The sequence below is a fragment of the Zootoca vivipara genome, chromosome 15 (genome assembly GCF_965207765.1).
Source record: "Zootoca vivipara chromosome 15, rZooViv2.hap1.1, whole genome shotgun sequence".
Classification (NCBI taxonomy): Eukaryota; Metazoa; Chordata; class Lepidosauria; order Squamata; family Lacertidae; genus Zootoca; species Zootoca vivipara.
The window spans coordinates 22,696,746-22,715,045 of NC_142598.1; the positions used below are offsets into that span (position 1 = coordinate 22,696,746).

The 18,300-nt window shown below is 43.3% G+C and overlaps 1 protein-coding gene across 3 annotated transcripts; it reads left to right on the forward strand.

The window, feature by feature from the left end:
* The first annotated feature begins 1,016 nt into the window (after positions 1 to 1,016).
* On the forward strand, positions 1,017 to 14,670 carry LOC118075409 (S-adenosylmethionine synthase-like). 3 transcript variants are annotated; one of them, XM_035097368.3, is made up of 9 exons: positions 1,017 to 1,204; positions 2,768 to 2,845; positions 4,435 to 4,557; positions 5,929 to 6,041; positions 6,448 to 6,591; positions 8,138 to 8,356; positions 10,597 to 10,779; positions 11,861 to 11,994; positions 14,267 to 14,670. In XM_035097368.3, exons 1-8 carry the CDS (start codon positions 1,132 to 1,134, stop codon positions 11,930 to 11,932), a joined length of 1,005 nt encoding a protein of 334 aa, XP_034953259.3. In that variant the 5' UTR covers positions 1,017 to 1,131; the 3' UTR covers positions 11,933 to 11,994; positions 14,267 to 14,670. The 3 variants fall into 3 exon arrangements, with proteins under 3 accessions (XP_034953259.3, XP_088514887.1, XP_034953260.3); XM_035097369.3 differs by lacking the exon at positions 1,017 to 1,204 and adding an exon at positions 2,186 to 2,303; XM_088658761.1 differs by lacking the exons at positions 11,861 to 11,994; positions 14,267 to 14,670 and having other exon boundaries at positions 8,138 to 8,327; positions 10,597 to 10,737.
* Positions 14,671 to 18,300: the final 3,630 nt, after the last annotated feature.

The window sequence follows — 18,300 nt, forward strand, 5'->3', positions numbered from 1 at the left end:
TATTGATTTTATATACCACCCTATACCTGGAGGTCTCAGGGCGGTTCACAGAACAAAATCAAAATATAAAAACAAAAAATATATATATAATCAAAATTAAAACAACAACCCAATAACCTCCCCCTCTCCAAAAAACCCCATTCCTGCATTGCCAGGGGTTGGACTAGATGATCCTCAGGGTCCCTTCTAACAATACAATTCTATGATTCTAGATAATATACGGTTCCATAGTTCGTGGTCAGTGTATAAGTTCTTGGCTTGTGAATTGGTTTAAAGAAAAACAAAGAGGAAACAGGATAGAACAGAAAAAAACCCTTCATTTTAATTCATTTTCCGATGGCTGCTCTGCCTCCCGTTCTGCTTCTTTGCCAGCATTACATGGCGATGCCGGTTTTGCAGGAACAGCATTTGCTTTCAGATCCTTAGATATTGGCTGCATATGCATCAAATTTTTAAAGGCCCCAGGAACTGTAGTTTGTTAAGGGTGCTGGGAATTGTAGCTGTGTGAGGGGTAAACTACAGTTTCCAGGATTTGCGGTGTGTGTGTGTGGGGGGGGGGGGTACTGCTTCATATTCATGGTATGTGTGCAGCTATAGACAAACCTCAGAATGCTAAGAAGGGGAAAATCATATAAATATAAAACGAAAATCCCCTTTGGCTCAGCTCCACTTCCTAGGCTGACATTGTCTAAAATGCATTGAAACCTATTGACCACTTTTCTCCCATTCACTGGAATTTCTGTGCTTGGGGAACATGGGATTTCTGGAAGGCATATGTCAGTATGGTGTAGCAATTTAATGTAGAAGGTGTGTCAGTATCATTTACAAGGGCTGGAAACTTACAGCCAAGGGGGCATATCAAAACATGGCAGGCGATATTGACCACAGTCTATTAGCTATGGACTATTAATTGGCTTGGAGCCAGATGGGCAAGGATCACAGAGTACTGATTACAAAGAGCTTATTAAAAGCCGTTATAACCCTTTGGACTTTGAGTTATTATGAGAAATGGTTATTAAGGCAGCAGTTCAGGTACAGAGTCACCCTTCCATGCATGCTAAGTGAAAACCAGCCCTTGCCGATTTCTTCCTAAGTTATTCTCTTGCTGAAAAGAACTTTTCGTCAGGTAACATGTCATGTAACGTCACCCTGAAAGAGAAGAGATTCCTCTTCACGTCTGAGTCTGTTGCCGAAGGACATTCAGGTGAGTGAATGTGGATTTCCTGTCCAGCAGTTTGGTGAATGCAAAATATAACTTTCTAATAGCCTCTTCTGAGGCCTCCAATTTCCGAAGGAATGGAAGAGCGTAAGCTTCCAACCATGAATATTTTCAATTCTTGCTCCATCCCCACCTGATGGCTCAGGTGGCTTTCACTGTTCTTTATACAGCAGGTTTAGTGCTTGTTATGTTTGCTCAGTGATGGGTACGGTCTTGCTTTGAACTCTTTTAAAAGTGCTATTTTCAGTTATTTGCAAGAGCGCATGAAAGAGCTGGATGCAGTGGTGTAGTAATAGGGAGGGCGCAGCAGGCTGGATGGGGCTGACCACCAGCTCCGACGGCCGCCACGACGTGGCCGCCGCTATGGAAGAGAAGCCCCGACGCAACCGAGGCTGCCTCACTCCGCGGGGTTTGCCGCGTTGCATGCCTCCTGTGCGCGCATGCACCGTGCATGTCGTGTCATGTGTCAAGATGCATGCGTCATGACGCGCGACGCATGCGTCGTGACGGACACCCCGCCCCCTGGCGGGGTGCCTTCGCGTTTGCCGCCCCGGGCAGCCAGACAGCTAGCTACGCCGCTGGCTGGATGCATAATGGCCTAACAGTCAATTAGGCAAACCAGTGAATGCCTGAACTTCTCAGGAACACCAGAAGCTGCCCTATACAGTGGTACCTCTGAAGTTGAACAGAATCTGTTCCCGAAGTCCGTTCGACTTCCAAAATGTTCAGGAACCAAGGTGCGGCTTCCGATTGGCTGCAGGAAGCTCCTGTAGCCAATTGGAAGCCGCGTAAGCCACATCAGACGTTTGGGTTTCAAAGAATGTTCGCAAACTGGAACACTCACTTCCGGGTTTGCAGCGTTCGGGAGCCAAAACGTTAGACTCGCAAGGCGTTCGGGATCCAAGGTATGCCTGTACTGAGTCAGACAATTGGTCCATCTAGCTCAGTGTTGTCTACATTGACTGGCAGCAACTTCCCCACCCCACCCCCAGATTTCAGGCACAGGTCTGTCACAACCTACCTGGAGATGCTGGGGATTGAATCTGAAGCATTCTGCATGCAAAGCAAGTGCTCTGCTACTGAGGTATGTTCGTTCTCAAATGTCATCCCAGTGGTTTCTTTATATAACTGCTTTCTAGTAAACCCCAGTGGATGTTTGATGTACTTGTGGGGGTATTGTGACCTCTGAAAAACTCAGAAAAAATATTTCTTTTTAAATAATAATAATAATAATAATAATAATACAATGGTGACTCAGCTATACAGCTGCAAATAAAAGGTTTTAAGTATGTTTTTAAATGTAGTATACAATGTGATACTAGATGGCGATGGTGAGCCTTATGGAAAATTCAATGTAGTTTTAAAAGCACTTTTTAATATATATTAACAAAGCATTTTCAGGACATTTTTTATATGTGCGTAGATTCCACCTGGATTGGCTTCCAGGCCAACTAGTGCAGCCTAGACAGCCGGTTCTTATACAGTTGACAACTAAATGAATGATAGAAACCTAGCTTATTTTTGTTTTCCCCCTTTCCACCCTTGTAGATAAACTGTGTGACCAGATCAGTGATGCTGTTCTTGATGCTCATATTAAGGTTGATCCAGATGCTAAGGTTGCTTGTGGTAAGTCTCATCCATGGCCTAGCAGAGCAAATTACAGAGGGTTTTTGTTTTGTGCAGTAAAAATGCAGGTGTTCGCTACTGAGGAAGAAATGGCCTTCCCCCAATGATAAGCTTTATTACTGGGAAAATAAATATTCCCTTTCCCCCTCCCAAGGTGATGCGTACACTGCAGCTGGGCAACTAATACCCTGTTTCTCATATTTTAAGACATACCCATAAAATAAGCCATAGCAGGATTTTTAAGCATTCAAGGAATATAAGCCATACCCCGAAAATAAGACATAGTGATAGGCGCAGCAGCAATGCCGGCCGCGGCAGGAAGAGGAGGGAAAAAATAAGACATCCCTTGAAAATAAGCCATAGTGTTTTTTTTTGAGGAAAAAATAAATATAAGACGTGTCTTATAATATGAGAAACACGGTATTGGCATATATTGGCCACTTCCTGTGTCAGCACAACTCCTCTGTCCACTTCTGCACTATTTTGAACACCTGTAACATCTATTTTTCTGACTATTTTAGTAGATGAACAGCCAAAATGCTTATATTTATTTTTTAAACAATAAGGCAGGGGGAAGCAACTGAATATACAGAAATCAGCAAGACTCCTCACTTCTGTACAGCAGACTACCACTATTATATGTGTGTCCATTTGTGCAACCTTCATTCTATGGACTATTAATTGGCTTGGAGCCAGATGGGCAAGGATCACAGAGGACTGATTACAAAGAGCTTATTAAGAGCCGTTTTAACCCTTTGGACTTTGAATTATTATGAGAAATGCTTATTAAGGCAGCAGTTCAGGTACATTTTCCTTCCATGCATGCTAAGTGAAAACCAGCCCTTGCCGATTTCTTCCTAAGTTATTCTGTTCCTGAAAACAACTTTTTGTCAGGTAACATGTCATGTAATGTTCCACCTTTGAAATCCCATTAATGTCCTGGGAAATCAGGATGCATGACAGCCCTATGAGATTAGAAGGGCAGCTGAAACTGTTTAATTTGAACCAATAAAAATTTGCAGAACCTACACCCTTCAAAATGCAAATGCCCCCCAAAATGGAAAGGTCTTTACTTGCAAGTCATCACCATTACAAAGGAGAATGTTCCATTTGGAGAAGGCCCTGCTCTGAGTGGAATACCGTGTTTCTCAAAAAATAAGACACTGTTTTATATTTATTTTTCCACAAAAAACAACAACACGGTGGCTTATTTTCAGGGGATGTCTTATTTTTTAATTACGTGTCCAGCCTAGCCTCTTCCTTGGCACCCTCCAGAACTGCGCCTGTCACGATGTCTTATTTTCGGGGTATGGCTTATATTGCGCAAATGCTTAGAAATCCTGCTACGGCTTATTTTATGGGTATGTCTTATTTTTTGAGAAACAGGGTATGTCCCTAATTTCAGGTATCCAGGGCAACGCCTTAACTAGATGCCTTAAAGATAGAAGCAGGGACATAAGTACACACTGTCTATATTGGGGAAAATAAATATTTGGTGTGTGTATATCTATATCTATATCTATCTATCTATCGATCGATCTATCTATCTATCATCTATCTACTAGCTTTCTTGAATTATGTTTCTGCAGAATGTGTGGCCAAAACTGGGATGATCTTGCTATGTGGTGAAATTACCTCAAAAGCTATCATTGATTACCAGCAAGTAGTGAGAGACACCCTCCAGAAGATTGGTTATGATGACTCTTCCAAAGGTGGGTTGTGGTACTTGAATAAGCCACTAGAGATAGACCAAATAGGGATTCTGTGCAAGAGGAAACAAGTAGGTGCTCATCAGAGCCTCTTGGTGACTATAATATTATTTTACCTAGAACCTTCTCGTTTAACAAGCTTCACTAACTGCTGTAAAAGGTATTGTGTGAAATGAGAACTTTGAAGCAGCTCCAACATGTTATAAGGAGTATCATCTCTTTGGAACAGGCATGCATTGGCTTGTTCCTCAAACCTTTTTTAAAAAAATTGCATTCAGCGATGTGAAAATAGTGGATGCAGTCTAGAGGAAGGTATGCAAGGTACTGTCTTGTCCAGCAGAAACTTTGGAGAAAACTGAGGACTGTTGAGATGCTTATGCTTTCTGATGTTTTAATGTGCTGTTGTAAGATAATAATAATAATAATAATAATAATAATAATAATAATAATAATAAATTTATTTATTTATACCCTGCCCATCTGGCTGGGTTTCCCCAGCCACTCTGGGCGGCTTCCAACAGAAAAATGAAATAAAATAATCTATTAAACATTATTAGTATTAGTAATAGTTGTTTGGAGTCCTGCTTTCGGTTTAGAAATAAAGGGCGCTTCCGGATGTCCTGTTTATTGAGCATTCAATTTGATTTTTTTGTACCTAGCTTGGATGACACTGGCTGTCTAATGAGCATTCATTCTGAATTGTTTCTGGGAAGATTCAACGATGCTGTGTCGAAACAAGTGTTAGCCCACAGCTTCCAGTACATTTGGTCATCATTTCCCTTTCCGTTTTTTTTGCAAAAAGTAAAAAGATATTTTATGGTAGCAGGTTTGTTGCGCAAGACCTCACCATCAATTTAAATTACACAACCTGAATATATTGGAATGTGATTGAATCCCACTCAAAATTAGTGACAGCCTGTGCAGCACAATGTGTCTAAATGGTTAAAAGGAGTTTGATTGCAACAATTGCTCCTCCTATGACTCAGTGAGTTTTATTTATTTTCCCAGCAATTATGATGTTTAAGCTTAAACAGCAGCAGCACTTTCCAGATAGGTGAAAATGGTAAATGCATTGGCCGCCATCAAACACTGAGTTAAGGGTAATGAAATCCAGAAGTAAAAGATACAGAGATGCCGAATTAGAATTAAAATTGAGTTGAAAATCATGCAAAACTCCACCACAAAAGGAATTTAATGTTCAGTTCACCTGGAAATCATACAAACTACTTGCAGGTGTCATTCAGAGATTTTCAGAATTAATTCAGTGAGTAGTTAGTTTGAATTAATTCATTCCAAGCACTGGTGGGAAGTGCCAACCAGGCCATTGCGTCCAAGCCAGTTGCCCGTTATTGCGGCTTGCTATTCACTTCACAGGGTTGGATTACAAGACTTGCACTGTGCTGGTAGCCCTGGAGCAGCAGTGCCAAGAGATCAAACAAGCCATCACCGAGGGAAAGACTGGAGATGATATTGGAGCTGGAGACCAGGTAAAATGCTTTTGTTTGGGTTCCCACCCTCTTCTATGAATCACTTCAGGCCCCTACAATTTCTGTCTGTAACCCCATCTGCATTATACATCATACTACTTTAAGAAGTCATGGCTTTCCCCAAAGAATCCTGGGAACTGTCTTTTGTTAAGGGTGCTGAAAGTTGTTAGGAGAACTCTCTATCCTCCTCACTGGCCTCAAATTTCCAGAGTTCCCTGGAAGGGGGATTGTTTCTTAAAGCACTCTGGGAATTGTAGCTGTCTCTTGGAAATTGTAGCTCAATTTTAGAGGGAAAAAAGCTGCCTCACTTCTACCTGCGCATGCATTGCTTTATTGCCAATCTGCAGTCGAAGCTGTAGAAGAAGCCAATATGCTTATGGTAACAGCCATGTGATCTCTAACGCAGGGCTTGATGTTTGGTTATGCCACCGATGAAACTGAGGAATGCATGCCCCTAACTATCCTGCTTGCGCACAAACTTAACATGAAGATTAAATCCCTGGAGAGAAATGGAGTTCTGCCCTGGCTTCGACCCGATGGGAAAACACAGGTTGGTATATACCGAGGACTGTCGAATATGATGAGCAGAGCTGAAGTCTGAAATAAGTGAGGCGTGCTTATGTCCCATTGAAACTATCCATTCAATTGCTCATGTGAACATGGCCAAAGCTATGTTGAAGCTAGAATATTGTAAACCATCAACATATGGATACAGTTCATCCCTTGCCTGGTGTAGACAACTGGCAGAGCCAAGTGGTATAAAGCTTTTAAAAGCTGGGTTCTACAGCTTCACCCAACAAACTGTTAGTCTGTTTGAATCATACTCTAGGAACATAAATCAAGCCCTGGGATCAGGCCAGAGGCCCACCCAGTTCAGCATCCTGTTCTCAAAGGGGCCAAGGCAACTTCCTGTGTCCCAGTCCAGCTAAATTCGCAGTGATCTGTGTGACTGCTGTTTTCTTTTCTGCCGGGTAGATTGCTGATCCGATATCCTATCCTGTAGATTGGGTTGAATAAACATTGCTTATACTTTAGCTTCCACAGTCCATCAGTCCTGACTATTACGGTAGTAAGCTAGCTGGTTAGGTAAAGGTAAAAGTAAAGGACCCCTGGATGGTTAAGTCCAGTCAAAGGCAACTATGGGGTTGCAGCGCTCATCTCGCTTTCAGCCAAGGGAGCCAGCATTTGTCCACAGACAGCTTCCCGGGTCATGTGGCCAGCATGACTAAACCGCATCTGGCGCAACAGAACACTGTGACGGAAACCAGAGCACACAGAAACACTGTTTACCTTCCCGCCACAGTGGTACCTATTTATCTACTTGCACTGGCGTGCTTTTGAACTGCTAAGTTGGCTAGGACACGGGTGGTGCTGTGGTCTAAACCACTGAGCCTCTTGGGCTTGCCAACAAGAAGGTCGATGGTTCAAATCCCAGCAACAGGAGCTGGGACAGAGCAACAGGAGCTCACGCCATCACAGGGATTTGAACCGCTGACCTTCCAATCGGCAAGCCCAAGAGGCTCAGTGGTTTAGACCACAGCGCTACCTGCATCCCCTTTGCTATCTGGTTAGCAGCAGGTGGATGAATCTTTCTTGATATATCAGGGTAGCATTCTCTGCACAATATTCCAAGTAGTCGGTGGCTACTGACCCTGATGGCTGTGTTCTTCCTTCACTGCTGGAGGCAGTATTCTGAATACCAGTTTCTGGAAACTACAGGAAGGGAGAGTGTTCTTGGTGCTCAGATACTACTTGCAGGCTTCCCGCAAGAATTTGGTTAGCGATTGTAAGAACAGGATGCTGGACCAGATGGGTCATTGGCTTGATTCAGAAACTCTTATCATGTTCTTATTGTCTATACTGATTCATGTCTGCATTGCAGTAAAAGGAAAATTAAAGTGACTAATGGAAAGGTTCTATTGGGAGTTCGGTGGAACTTACTTTTTAGGATCAAGATGCAAGAAAATAATGTAACCTAAGATAGCTTGTGGAAGATAAATGAAAAAGAAAACAGTTGCTCAGACTTGTTCAGCAGAGTTGTATAAAGTGGCAGAAGCAAGAAATATAACTGTTTAAACCTACGGCCAATCTTGCAGGTCACGATGGAATACCGAGATGTTGGCGGTGCACTGGAGCCAATTCGGGTGCACACCTTGGTCATTTCTGTACAACACGCTCCTGGCGTGCCATTGCAGCAAATACAGAAAGAGCTGATGGACAAAGTTGTGAAAGAAGTGGTTCCAGCAAAATATCTGGATGAGAACACAGTCTATCACCTCCTGCCGAGTAAGGCCTTTCTAGCTGGTGGTCCTAAGGTATTGTACCCCTAACCTCCAAACCTCTAGATCAGGCATCCCCAAACTTCGGCCCTCCAGATGTTTTGGACTACAATTCCCATCATCCCCGACCACTGGTCCTGTTAGCTAGGGATCATGGGAGTTTTAGGCCAAAACATCTGGAGGGCCACAGTTTGGGGGTGCCTGCTCTAGATATACAATAATATGAGAGAGAAAATGCTAAGACTGAGGCATTGTGGGTAACGGCTCATGCACACTTCTACTTGTCCTGTGCCTGGAAAGCACGAATCTGACTGGTTTTTCATTTGGCCTGCCTCTTTCTCTGGGGAAACCGATGTTCACCACTGAATCAGAACAAATGTCAATCTGCAGGGTGGGGTGGGGTGATGGTGGTCACATTTGCCAAAGCCAGTAAATGAGATAGAAAACAACCCTGATGCAACAAACAAAGTACCGCAAGGGTACCAGGCTATTGTTTGATTTAAATCTTAAATTTCTACCCTTGTTTGTCGTTTCCTTTTAACCTGAGGCTGCTTAAAAAAGACATTTGTGCTCCAGTTTGTGCGCGTGTGATACATGTATGCTCTTCAGAAAACTCCTGATTGACCATTGTTCCTTGAACTATATAACGCTTATAGGAATAGGTATATGTCACCATTAAAACAAGATACTGAATAATAATAATAATAATAATAATAATAATAATAATTTATACCCCACCCATCTGGCTTGGCCAAATATTATATATTTGTAATATGTCAAGCTGGTATAATGGAACAGGCAGCAGCCATCTCTGATTCAAGTAGTTTTTTTAAAAAAAATACTGTTACTATGGTTGAAGATGACCACCAGGCAGTAGCACTTTAAAAACATTACTTTGGGATTCTTACCAAATTTGCCCAACCCCCAAATTCCTTCCTAGATTTTGAGGTTCTGGATTATTGGAATGTTTTACTGGAGTGGCACAGTAATATCTGAACCTTTTATTTTTCTGGAATTCATGCTGTGTAAGTAGTGTGGGATGGACTCCAAACAGGAACGAATGAAGTCATTGCATTAAGCTGAATTCTAGACTGGTGCAGAAATGCAATGTTAAAAACACTTAAATGTAGGAAAAGTGGTGTGTGTGTGTGTGTGTCACACACACACACACACACACACACACACACACACACACACACACACTGTATATATCTCTCTCTGCTTCCTTTGAGGACAAAAATGTTCTTCCTTGATATATAGATTTAATTTGCCTTTGTGCAATGTGACAGCAGGGGGCAAAAATAATTAAAACAAATAAAACAAATGGCCCATCCCTCCCAGCATCCTGTTCTCACAGTGGGCAGCCAGGTGCCTGTGGGAAATCAACGACAAGCAGGACCTGAGCGCTAGAACTCTCTCCCCTCCTGTTGGTTCCAGGAACCGGTATTCAGAAATAGCTTCTGCTTTCCTGGAAGATGAAACAAGGTTCTTTCCCATGTCATATCTGTATACTGTAGCTCCTAGGGCAAATAACAGCATTGGTGGTGGGATTTTTAGAGAGAGAAAGGACCGTGAGAAGAAAACAGATCCACCCAGTACTGGGCTTTCAATGCATCGCTGGCATCTGCGTTTGCCACCATGTAAAAACCACACCATAATATGTTGGACTCTGACTCCCACCAGCCCCAGCCAGCATGGTCAGGGATGATGGGATTTGTAGCCCAGTAACATCTGGAGTCCAGATGGGATGATGGGATTTGTAGTCCAGTAACATCCTGCCAACCTAGCAGTTCGAAAGCACTAAGAGTGCAAGTAGATAAATAGGTACCGCGCCAAGCGGGAAAGTAAACGGCGTTTCTGTGTGCTGCTCTGTTTCGCCAGAAATGGCTTAGTCATGCTGGCCACATGACCCGGAAGCTGTACGCCGGCTCCCTCGGCCAATAATGCGAGATGAGCGCCGCAACCCCAGAGTCAGTCACAACTGGACCTAATGGTCAGGGGTCCCTTTACCTTTACCTAACATCTGGAGAGGCACAGGCTCCCCATCCCTATTGTAGTGGAATCCTATACATGCCTTCTCAAAAGTATGTCCTGTTGATTTATGTTTACATCCAGATAAGTGGAGATGGGATTGCAGTCCCGGTGCCAGCTTTTTTACACTGCAATGGCATGTTGAAGTGGTTATGATCTTGAGAGATGAATTCGACACTCTTATTGTTAGCAAAGTAAACATCCTGGTGATTTTTTTAAATAAAAAAAATGTATTTTATTTTTAGGCTGATGCTGGCCTGACTGGCAGAAAGATCATTGTGGATACCTATGGAGGCTGGGGAGCTCATGGAGGGGGTGCTTTTTCGGGGAAAGATCCCTCCAAAGTTGATCGTTCAGCAGCCTATGCTGCTCGTTGGGTGGCAAAGTCCTTGGTGAAAGCAGGCCTTTGCAGGAGAGTATTGGTGCAGGTAAGAGGGGGCCAGTGGAGCCTTGGATCAAATGTGGGGGAATTGCACAATAGAGATGAAAGCCAATATGTTTTGAAGAAAGCCTTTATGCTGAGTGCTGCTTGATTAAAAACTGCTTGGGACAACTTTGCACCACGGGTAACCTTAGGTGGTGTACACACTGCTGTTTACTCTGCATCCAGTAAGCTCTTGCCAGTCGTTTGGGAAGCAGTACGGCCATTCATATCTATCCTTTTGTTTCTTACTAAGTGCTGCTTTTCTGATCTGTTGTTCCCAAACCCAAGTTTGATCTGAGCTGAGAAAAAGCATGACCTAATGGTTTTTTAAGCCAGCAATGTGTGCACAGCCTAAGTCTCATTAGGGGAGATAGTTAAAAACTGTCCTAGGCTGTCTTTATTGAGTAGCACCAAATATTTCCCTTGATAGAGTTTGCTTGAAACATTCTAAGAACTCTGTTTGCAACTTTCCCCCCTTTGGATTTTTCTATAGCTGTTACTGGTTCTCTATTTGCGAATCAAGGTTATCTTCCAGGCATAGCTGCCAAGTTTTCCCTTTTCTCACGAGGAAGCCTATTCAGCATAAGGGAATTTCCCTTTAAAAAAGGGATAACTTGGCAGCTATGCTTCCAGGCAGCATCCTTAGTCAAAGGGAACCATTGCAATCTTACAAATGGTGCATTTATTGTGGAAATCTTTCCAACTGGGTGATAAACAACAGGGGTTAATCACAATCATAAAATGTATTAATTTTATGGGGGTGTGGGTACCTAAGTACATAACTGCTGTGCCTCATGTTGGTATTATGGATAGCACAGGTTATACCAGTGTTTCCTCAAATCCCCTAATTACCAAGGGGTACCTTTTCTGAATGAAACTTGGAGAGACGCTTCACACTTGCATCCAAAGTGGTTTAAAAAGATTCAGTGTGGTGTGGTGGAGAGAAAGTGTTGGACTTAGACAAGGGCGACCCTGGTTCAGGTATCCATTGATAAAGTAACCAGGAACAGATCCCAAGCTGTAATGCTATCAGTTCATATGAACTCAAATACTCTTCAGCTACAGTGAACTTATATATCCTTCAGCTGTCTTATGCCATTGGACTGAGTCACCCCCTGGCCATCTCAGTGTTCCATTACGGTACTGCGGACAGATGAGAAGATGAGCTGCTTGATATCATTCAGAAGAACTTTGACCTTCGCCTTGGGCCAATCATAAGGTTTGTCCTTTTAAAAATGGATCTTTGGATGCCTACGGTGAAGCTTTTCCTTCGAATGAGAGACCAAGAATGTGTCCTTGCCTTAAGAAATCCAAAGTGGATTTCTCACTTTGACGATAGGTCAGGATTCAAACCGTCACAAGAATTTGCTTGTGGACTCTTTAGATAGCATTTGTTAGTCCCGTGCTACACCTGGTGGGCTCAGCCCAACTGCACAGGTAGTTGCTTAGGAGAGAGGACCCCTAAGAGCTCTAAACTAATCAGGAAAACCTTCTAGAGAATCTAAGTTCCATTCTTATCTCAAATGGTTGGAATAAAATGGTCTGAAATGATGGAGCGTTTGTCCATTGATCTGAATGGAATGAAACTCCCTTCTATTTATTCTAGTCATATGTGAGGAAAAGGTAAAAGAGCCCGCCACCTGAAAAACCCTTAAGGAAGAAGGTTAAAAGTAAAGAACAAAAAACCCTACTTGACCAATTCAAGATGTGGAGTTGTCTGCCTTCATTCATCCCATCTCATCCCAATCAGGATGTCTGAAGCTTCAGCAATGAAACAGTTTAGACAGAGCTTACATAGAAGCTGTGGGTTCTAACCATTCTTACCTCTCAGACAGGTCCTGATCTGAGCAGGTGCTTCCACACTGTTCCCCTTACTTCTGAGTAGCCTCATGTGAATTGTGGTAGCTCTAAAGCTCCTGTCTGGCTCACCATCTCCTCTGCCCCTGGGGGAGAAGGGAAGGGGTGTTTAGGAGCCAGTCCTTGGTCAGGGAACACACAATACATTCAGTGTTACTTGCAGTGCAGAGATCTGTTGGAGTGTCCTGCTCTACTTACTCCTCTTCAGAGAAGACCTCTGCTTCAAGGTCTGGGTAGGCTGAACCTTTATCAGTGGGGTGAGAGCAACAAAATAAATTTTGGCAGCAAAATACCTTAAGCCATCCCTGAAAAGTTGGCGGGGAAAGAAAATAAATGTCCTAGGGAATGGGGAAATACAAACACATTTGGGCTGACTCTTGGACCATTTTGTCCTATAGGTTTTTGGGGGGATTGTAGGGCTGAATGACTGGATCTTAATTTTTGTCAGCAACTTTTCTTCCTCTACTTATTTTAAGGGGGCTTTAGGGAGTGTTGTGTCCCCAAGGTTGTGTGTCTTTAATTTTTCCTCCCCTTTAGTGAGTGAATGTTTCTCACCAGTCACGTCATTACATATTTCTGTAAGAGCAGCTGAGGCCCTTTTTTGTTAACACTGCTGCATTTCAGGCACTGTAGATGGCTCTTAAATCTGCATTTGTTTCCTGTTGCTCAGAGTCTTCTAGTTTGTGATTTTATGTTCTGGGTGTGTGTATGTGCAGTGGTGCAATGAAGTAATTTTAGACTCTGGACTTGATAGTCTAGTCTCTCCCCTGTCCCCCAACTCATTTTAGATGATAATTTGTATTACTTCACTTATTTCAAAATGTGGTAAGCTAGTCATGTTGCCTCTATGCCCCTCCTGCTCATTCTGCTGTGCCCCCAGTAATACTAATACTAATACTAATACTAATACTAATAATACTACTACTAATAATAATAATAACTTACACACCATACCTTCTAAAGCACATTTCCACCCCCCCCCCCAAATACTGGGAACGATAGTTTATTAAGGGTGCTGTTGCTCTGTGAAGGGACTACATTTCCCATGATTCATTTTTGCAGGGGGGGGGGTGCTTTGAAGGTGTTTTAAACATATGGTGTGTATGCACCTGAACTAGATGGAAGTTGTTTGTATCACTTTTAAGAGTTTATGCCCATAATTTTGGCTTTAAGGATTCTGAAATGTAATGGGGGTTACATTGTAATAACTTTATAATTGTGTTATTAAGAGTAATAATCTGTAGTAGAACTATATGGTAATATTGTTCATCTTTGCTTGCTGTTTTTCATTACAATTCCAAACACTCTTACTCGTGAGTAGGTGCCATTGAACTTGGGATGATTCTAGACCAGAGTTTGTTTTGGGATTGGTCCTCCTCATGCATGTCTTCCCCAGCCCATATCTGCTCACCCTCCCAAAATAATTTGGATTTACACTTTCTGTGGATAATTCCAAAAGTTACAAAAAGCCATTGCCACCTACCCATTGGGGATATCTGAATGGCCTGCTTGCAATATTAAGCCCTCTACCTGGGAGCATCCTCAGAGAGCCTTACTAAAAAGTAAGCACACTTAGGATTTCTCTGCTACCGTAGTCTTGTGAGACAACAGAAATGTGTTTTCTTTGCCTACAGAGAACTGAACTTGAAGAGTCCCATTTATCAACAGACTGCATGCTACGGGCATTTTGGAAGAGAGGAATTTACATGGGAACAACCTAAAAAGCTGGTTTACTAGTTATGGGTTGCTTGCAGATTGCCATTTATTGTGGAATACAACAAATTACTCACAGTATCCACACAACATTGTTGGCATCAAAATGCAGCCTGTATTCATCCCCGCATTGAATCTGGGTTTACCCTTTTCAGAAAAACCTGATTAAGGTTTTTAAAAATGTTGCACATGACTCTCAAAAAGAAGGGGGGCAAGGTTTGAAAGAGAGCAATCAAATCTAAACTGTCCGGAGGAATAAAATGTGAAGTTACTGCAAATAAGTCATTTTATAAGCTTTTAAATACAACTTCATTACTTTTCTGTGCCTCGTTGATTTTTATTAGGGTAATGGTTTGAAAGTAGAACAGGTCCCAGGGTGCAGTATGAAAGAACAAGAGTTCACCACCTTACTGAAGCTAAGCAGGTCTGGGGGTGGTTTGTGTCTGGATGGGCAACTGTCTGGGAAGTACATGTACATTGCCATGGGTTCCATGATGGAAGAAAGGTAGAATGGGAATGTAAGAAAATAAAATTGTGTGTGTGTAGGTAGGTACAATGAGGCAAAGCAGTATGGGAGAGGGCAAGTTAAATCAGGAAAATTTTCATATACCCACTCTTTCACCACTAGTTCTCCAGGCAAATCAACAGGCTTATGAAGAATGGGCAAACACAGTCCCTGCATCCCCTCTTTTCTGCAGCTGTAACTAGCAGAAGTATTTTGTCCGGAAATTTTAAAAGATAAGCCAAATCGTTTTTCCAATTTAGCTAATGGGGATAGTTGTAGAACAGGACTAACACAAAGTAGTCCTCTCTTTGGCTTGGTTCAGGAATCACAGATCCCCTGTTTGTTTTACACCTGCCTTGGAACACAGAATCATAGAACTGTAGAGTTGGGAGGGACCACAAGAGTCATCTACTCCAACCCCCTGCAACGCAGGAATCTTTTGCCCAATGTGGGGCTCGAACCCATGACCCTGGCATTAAGAGTCTTGTATGCATTTCTTTTCCCAAGGTGGGTGAAGTTTTTGTTTTGTTTAATAACTATGGGTGGAATGGTTTTTGGCCTCTGATCATGTGCAAAATGATTTTCTTTTGCAAAAGGAATTATTCCCTGTTCAAAGGGGAATTTGGGCAAGTCTTATAACCTGTTTTCTTGCACTAGGAGCAGTGGAAGAACTCACCTAGGAAACTACCCTACAACAGGTTGAATTATTTGGCCATCAAACCCCATATTGCTTAGCCTGATTGACAGCAGCTCTTTGGGGTCTCATCCAGTGTTGTTTACATTGCCTACTATGTGATCCTTTTAACAGCAGGGGCCAGGGACTGGGCCTGAGAGCTTTTTGCTTGCAAATCATATGCTCTACTAGTATTAGGTTATACTGTAATCCCTCCTCTCTCTTACCGGTAGTCTGCTGCAGTTAAAGATATTGCAGTGGCTGAAAGATTGCCTGAGGCAGGATGTTAAGTGGTAACTCTTTGGAAAGAAAGAAACTACATTGCACTCAAAATGTTTGATCAGGACCGCAGTCATGATATGGGAGCACAAAACATCACTGAAGTGCACTGTTTGAGTTTATTGGTATTTTATATTAATTTGGAATCACAAGATAGCACTAGGTTAGCTGGCCTTTTGGAAGAATTAGAGCAATTAATAAAGGAGAATAGGTCTGGCAACGCTTGTTGGCATGATACCCAAATGGATACCCTTTATCAAGTGGCAATGAACCTCAGAATACCCCATACCTATACAGGATGTTGTCATGACAGTTTTGTCCTGCTTGTGAACATGCAGGGATATCTAGCTGGCGGCTGGAACCAGAAAGATGAAATAGACGGGGCAATTCATCCGAACCAGCGAAGCTAATCTTAGGGCTGCTATCCTATGCATGCTTACTGGGGGGGGGGGGCTGTTAACCTATTGAAATCAATAGGACTTCCTTCTGCGAAAAGTAAGTATCGTAGTGAGCTGCAGGTAAGGAAACTTTTTAGTTTTTAGACGGGTTCCTTGGATATTAGAGAAGCCCTCTGAAGGGTATCTGCGATTGCATCATCAGAATTGCAGCAGCTCGTCATCGGTTGCAGCAACAGCTACAGGATACACTAAGCGTGGGCGCGGCGAATACCAGAGCAAGCCGGCAGCACAGACGGGAGGCTAATTCGAACTCTGGAAGGAGGCGGGACGATGGGCGTGGCTAGGACGCAAGAAGCAGGCTTGCGTTCTGGCGGAAGAGGCGCTTTCATCATTTCGTGGCATAGGGACCATAGACTCGAAAATTAAGAATGACAATTCCTTCGTGTGTAGACGGGCCGACTTTTATTGAAATGCAACCCCGTAATATAACACCTGGCTTGCCAATAGTACATACGCAAGTGATTTAGCCTCTAGGGCTGGAGTCTTAGTTAATAGATCACAAGCTTTGCGTGAGTCCACAGTGTGATGCAGCAGCAGCAGCAGCAGCAAAAAAAAAAAAAAAAAAAAAAAAGCTAATGCTGTTTTAGGCTGCATCAATAGAAGTATAGTGTTCAGATCAAGGGAAGAAACAGTCCTGCTCTATTTCACCTTAGACCACACCTGGATTACTGTGTCCAGTTCTGGGCACCACAGTTCAAGAAGGATACTGACAAGCTGGAACGTGTCCAGAGGAGGGCAACCAAAATGGTCAAAGGCCTGGAAACGATGCCTTATGAGGAATGGCTTAGGGCGCTGGGCATGTTTAGCCTGGAGAAGAGAAGGTTAAGGGGTGATATGATAGCCATGTTCAAATATATTAAATGATGCCATATAGAGGAGGGAGAAAGGTTGTTTTCTGCTGCTCCAGAGAAGCGGACACGGAGCAATGGATTCAAACTACAAAAAAGAAGATTCCACCTAAACATTAGGTTCTGGGCACCACAATTTAAGAAGGATATTGACAAGATGGAACTTGTGCTGATGAGGGTGACCAAGATGATCAAAGGGTCTGGAAACCAAGCCTTACCAAGGAATGGTTGAGGGAGTTGGGTATGTTTAGCTTGGATAAGAGGAGATTGAGAGGAAATATGATACCCATCTTCAAATATCTAAAGGGCTGTCACATAGAGAAACTTTTTTTATTATGCTCCAGAGCAGGCACCCCCAAACTGCAACCCTCCAGATGTTTTGGCCTACAACTCCAATGATCCCTAGCTAACAAGACCAGTTGTTGGGGAAGATGGAATTGTAGTCCAAAACATCTGGAGGGCCGAAGTTTGGGGATGCCTGCTCCAGAGCTTAGGACCTGAACCAAGGGCTTCAAGTAACAAGAAAGGAGTCTCAAACATCAGGAAGAACTTCCTGACAGTAAGATCTGTTCAGCAGTGTGGCATATTCTCTTTCCTTGGACGTTTCAAAACAGAAGTTGGATCCCTGTCAGGGATGCTTTAATAGAGATTCCTGCATTGCATGAGATTAGACTAGATGACCCTCGGGGTCACAGCCAACTCTCCAATTCTATGATCATTGGGATTGCAGTGTTCCTCTCTGGTCAGTGTCAAACTGGGGGTTCCAAGTCAAACCAGTGGCATATCTGCTATTCTTTTCCACTATCAATTTCCAATGCAGAATTATATATAGGGCACAGGGCCGTCCCACCCAGGAGTCAAGGCGAGGCGACCGCCTCAGGCAGCAGGTTCCATAGTGCTGGCAGATCCCAATGGAGAGCTTATATCCCTGCCCGCCCCCTTCCTGTTGTAGATCTTCGCTCCCCTCCCCTTCTTCCCTTGCGGGGAGGGCAGGGCCTCATGTTGCGGGTCGCCTCAGCTGCCGAAAAGTCTTGGGCCGGCCCTGTGTGGGGCTTGCTTGGCACCTACGGCGCCCTGGCAAACGACGACGCGGCCCCCGTTGCCGGTGCTGCTTTCAACTCAGTGCCCGGAATCAGGTAGCGCGCCGACCCCTCTTCAATTTTCTCTCTCTACAACCTCTGCCCACGAGCGG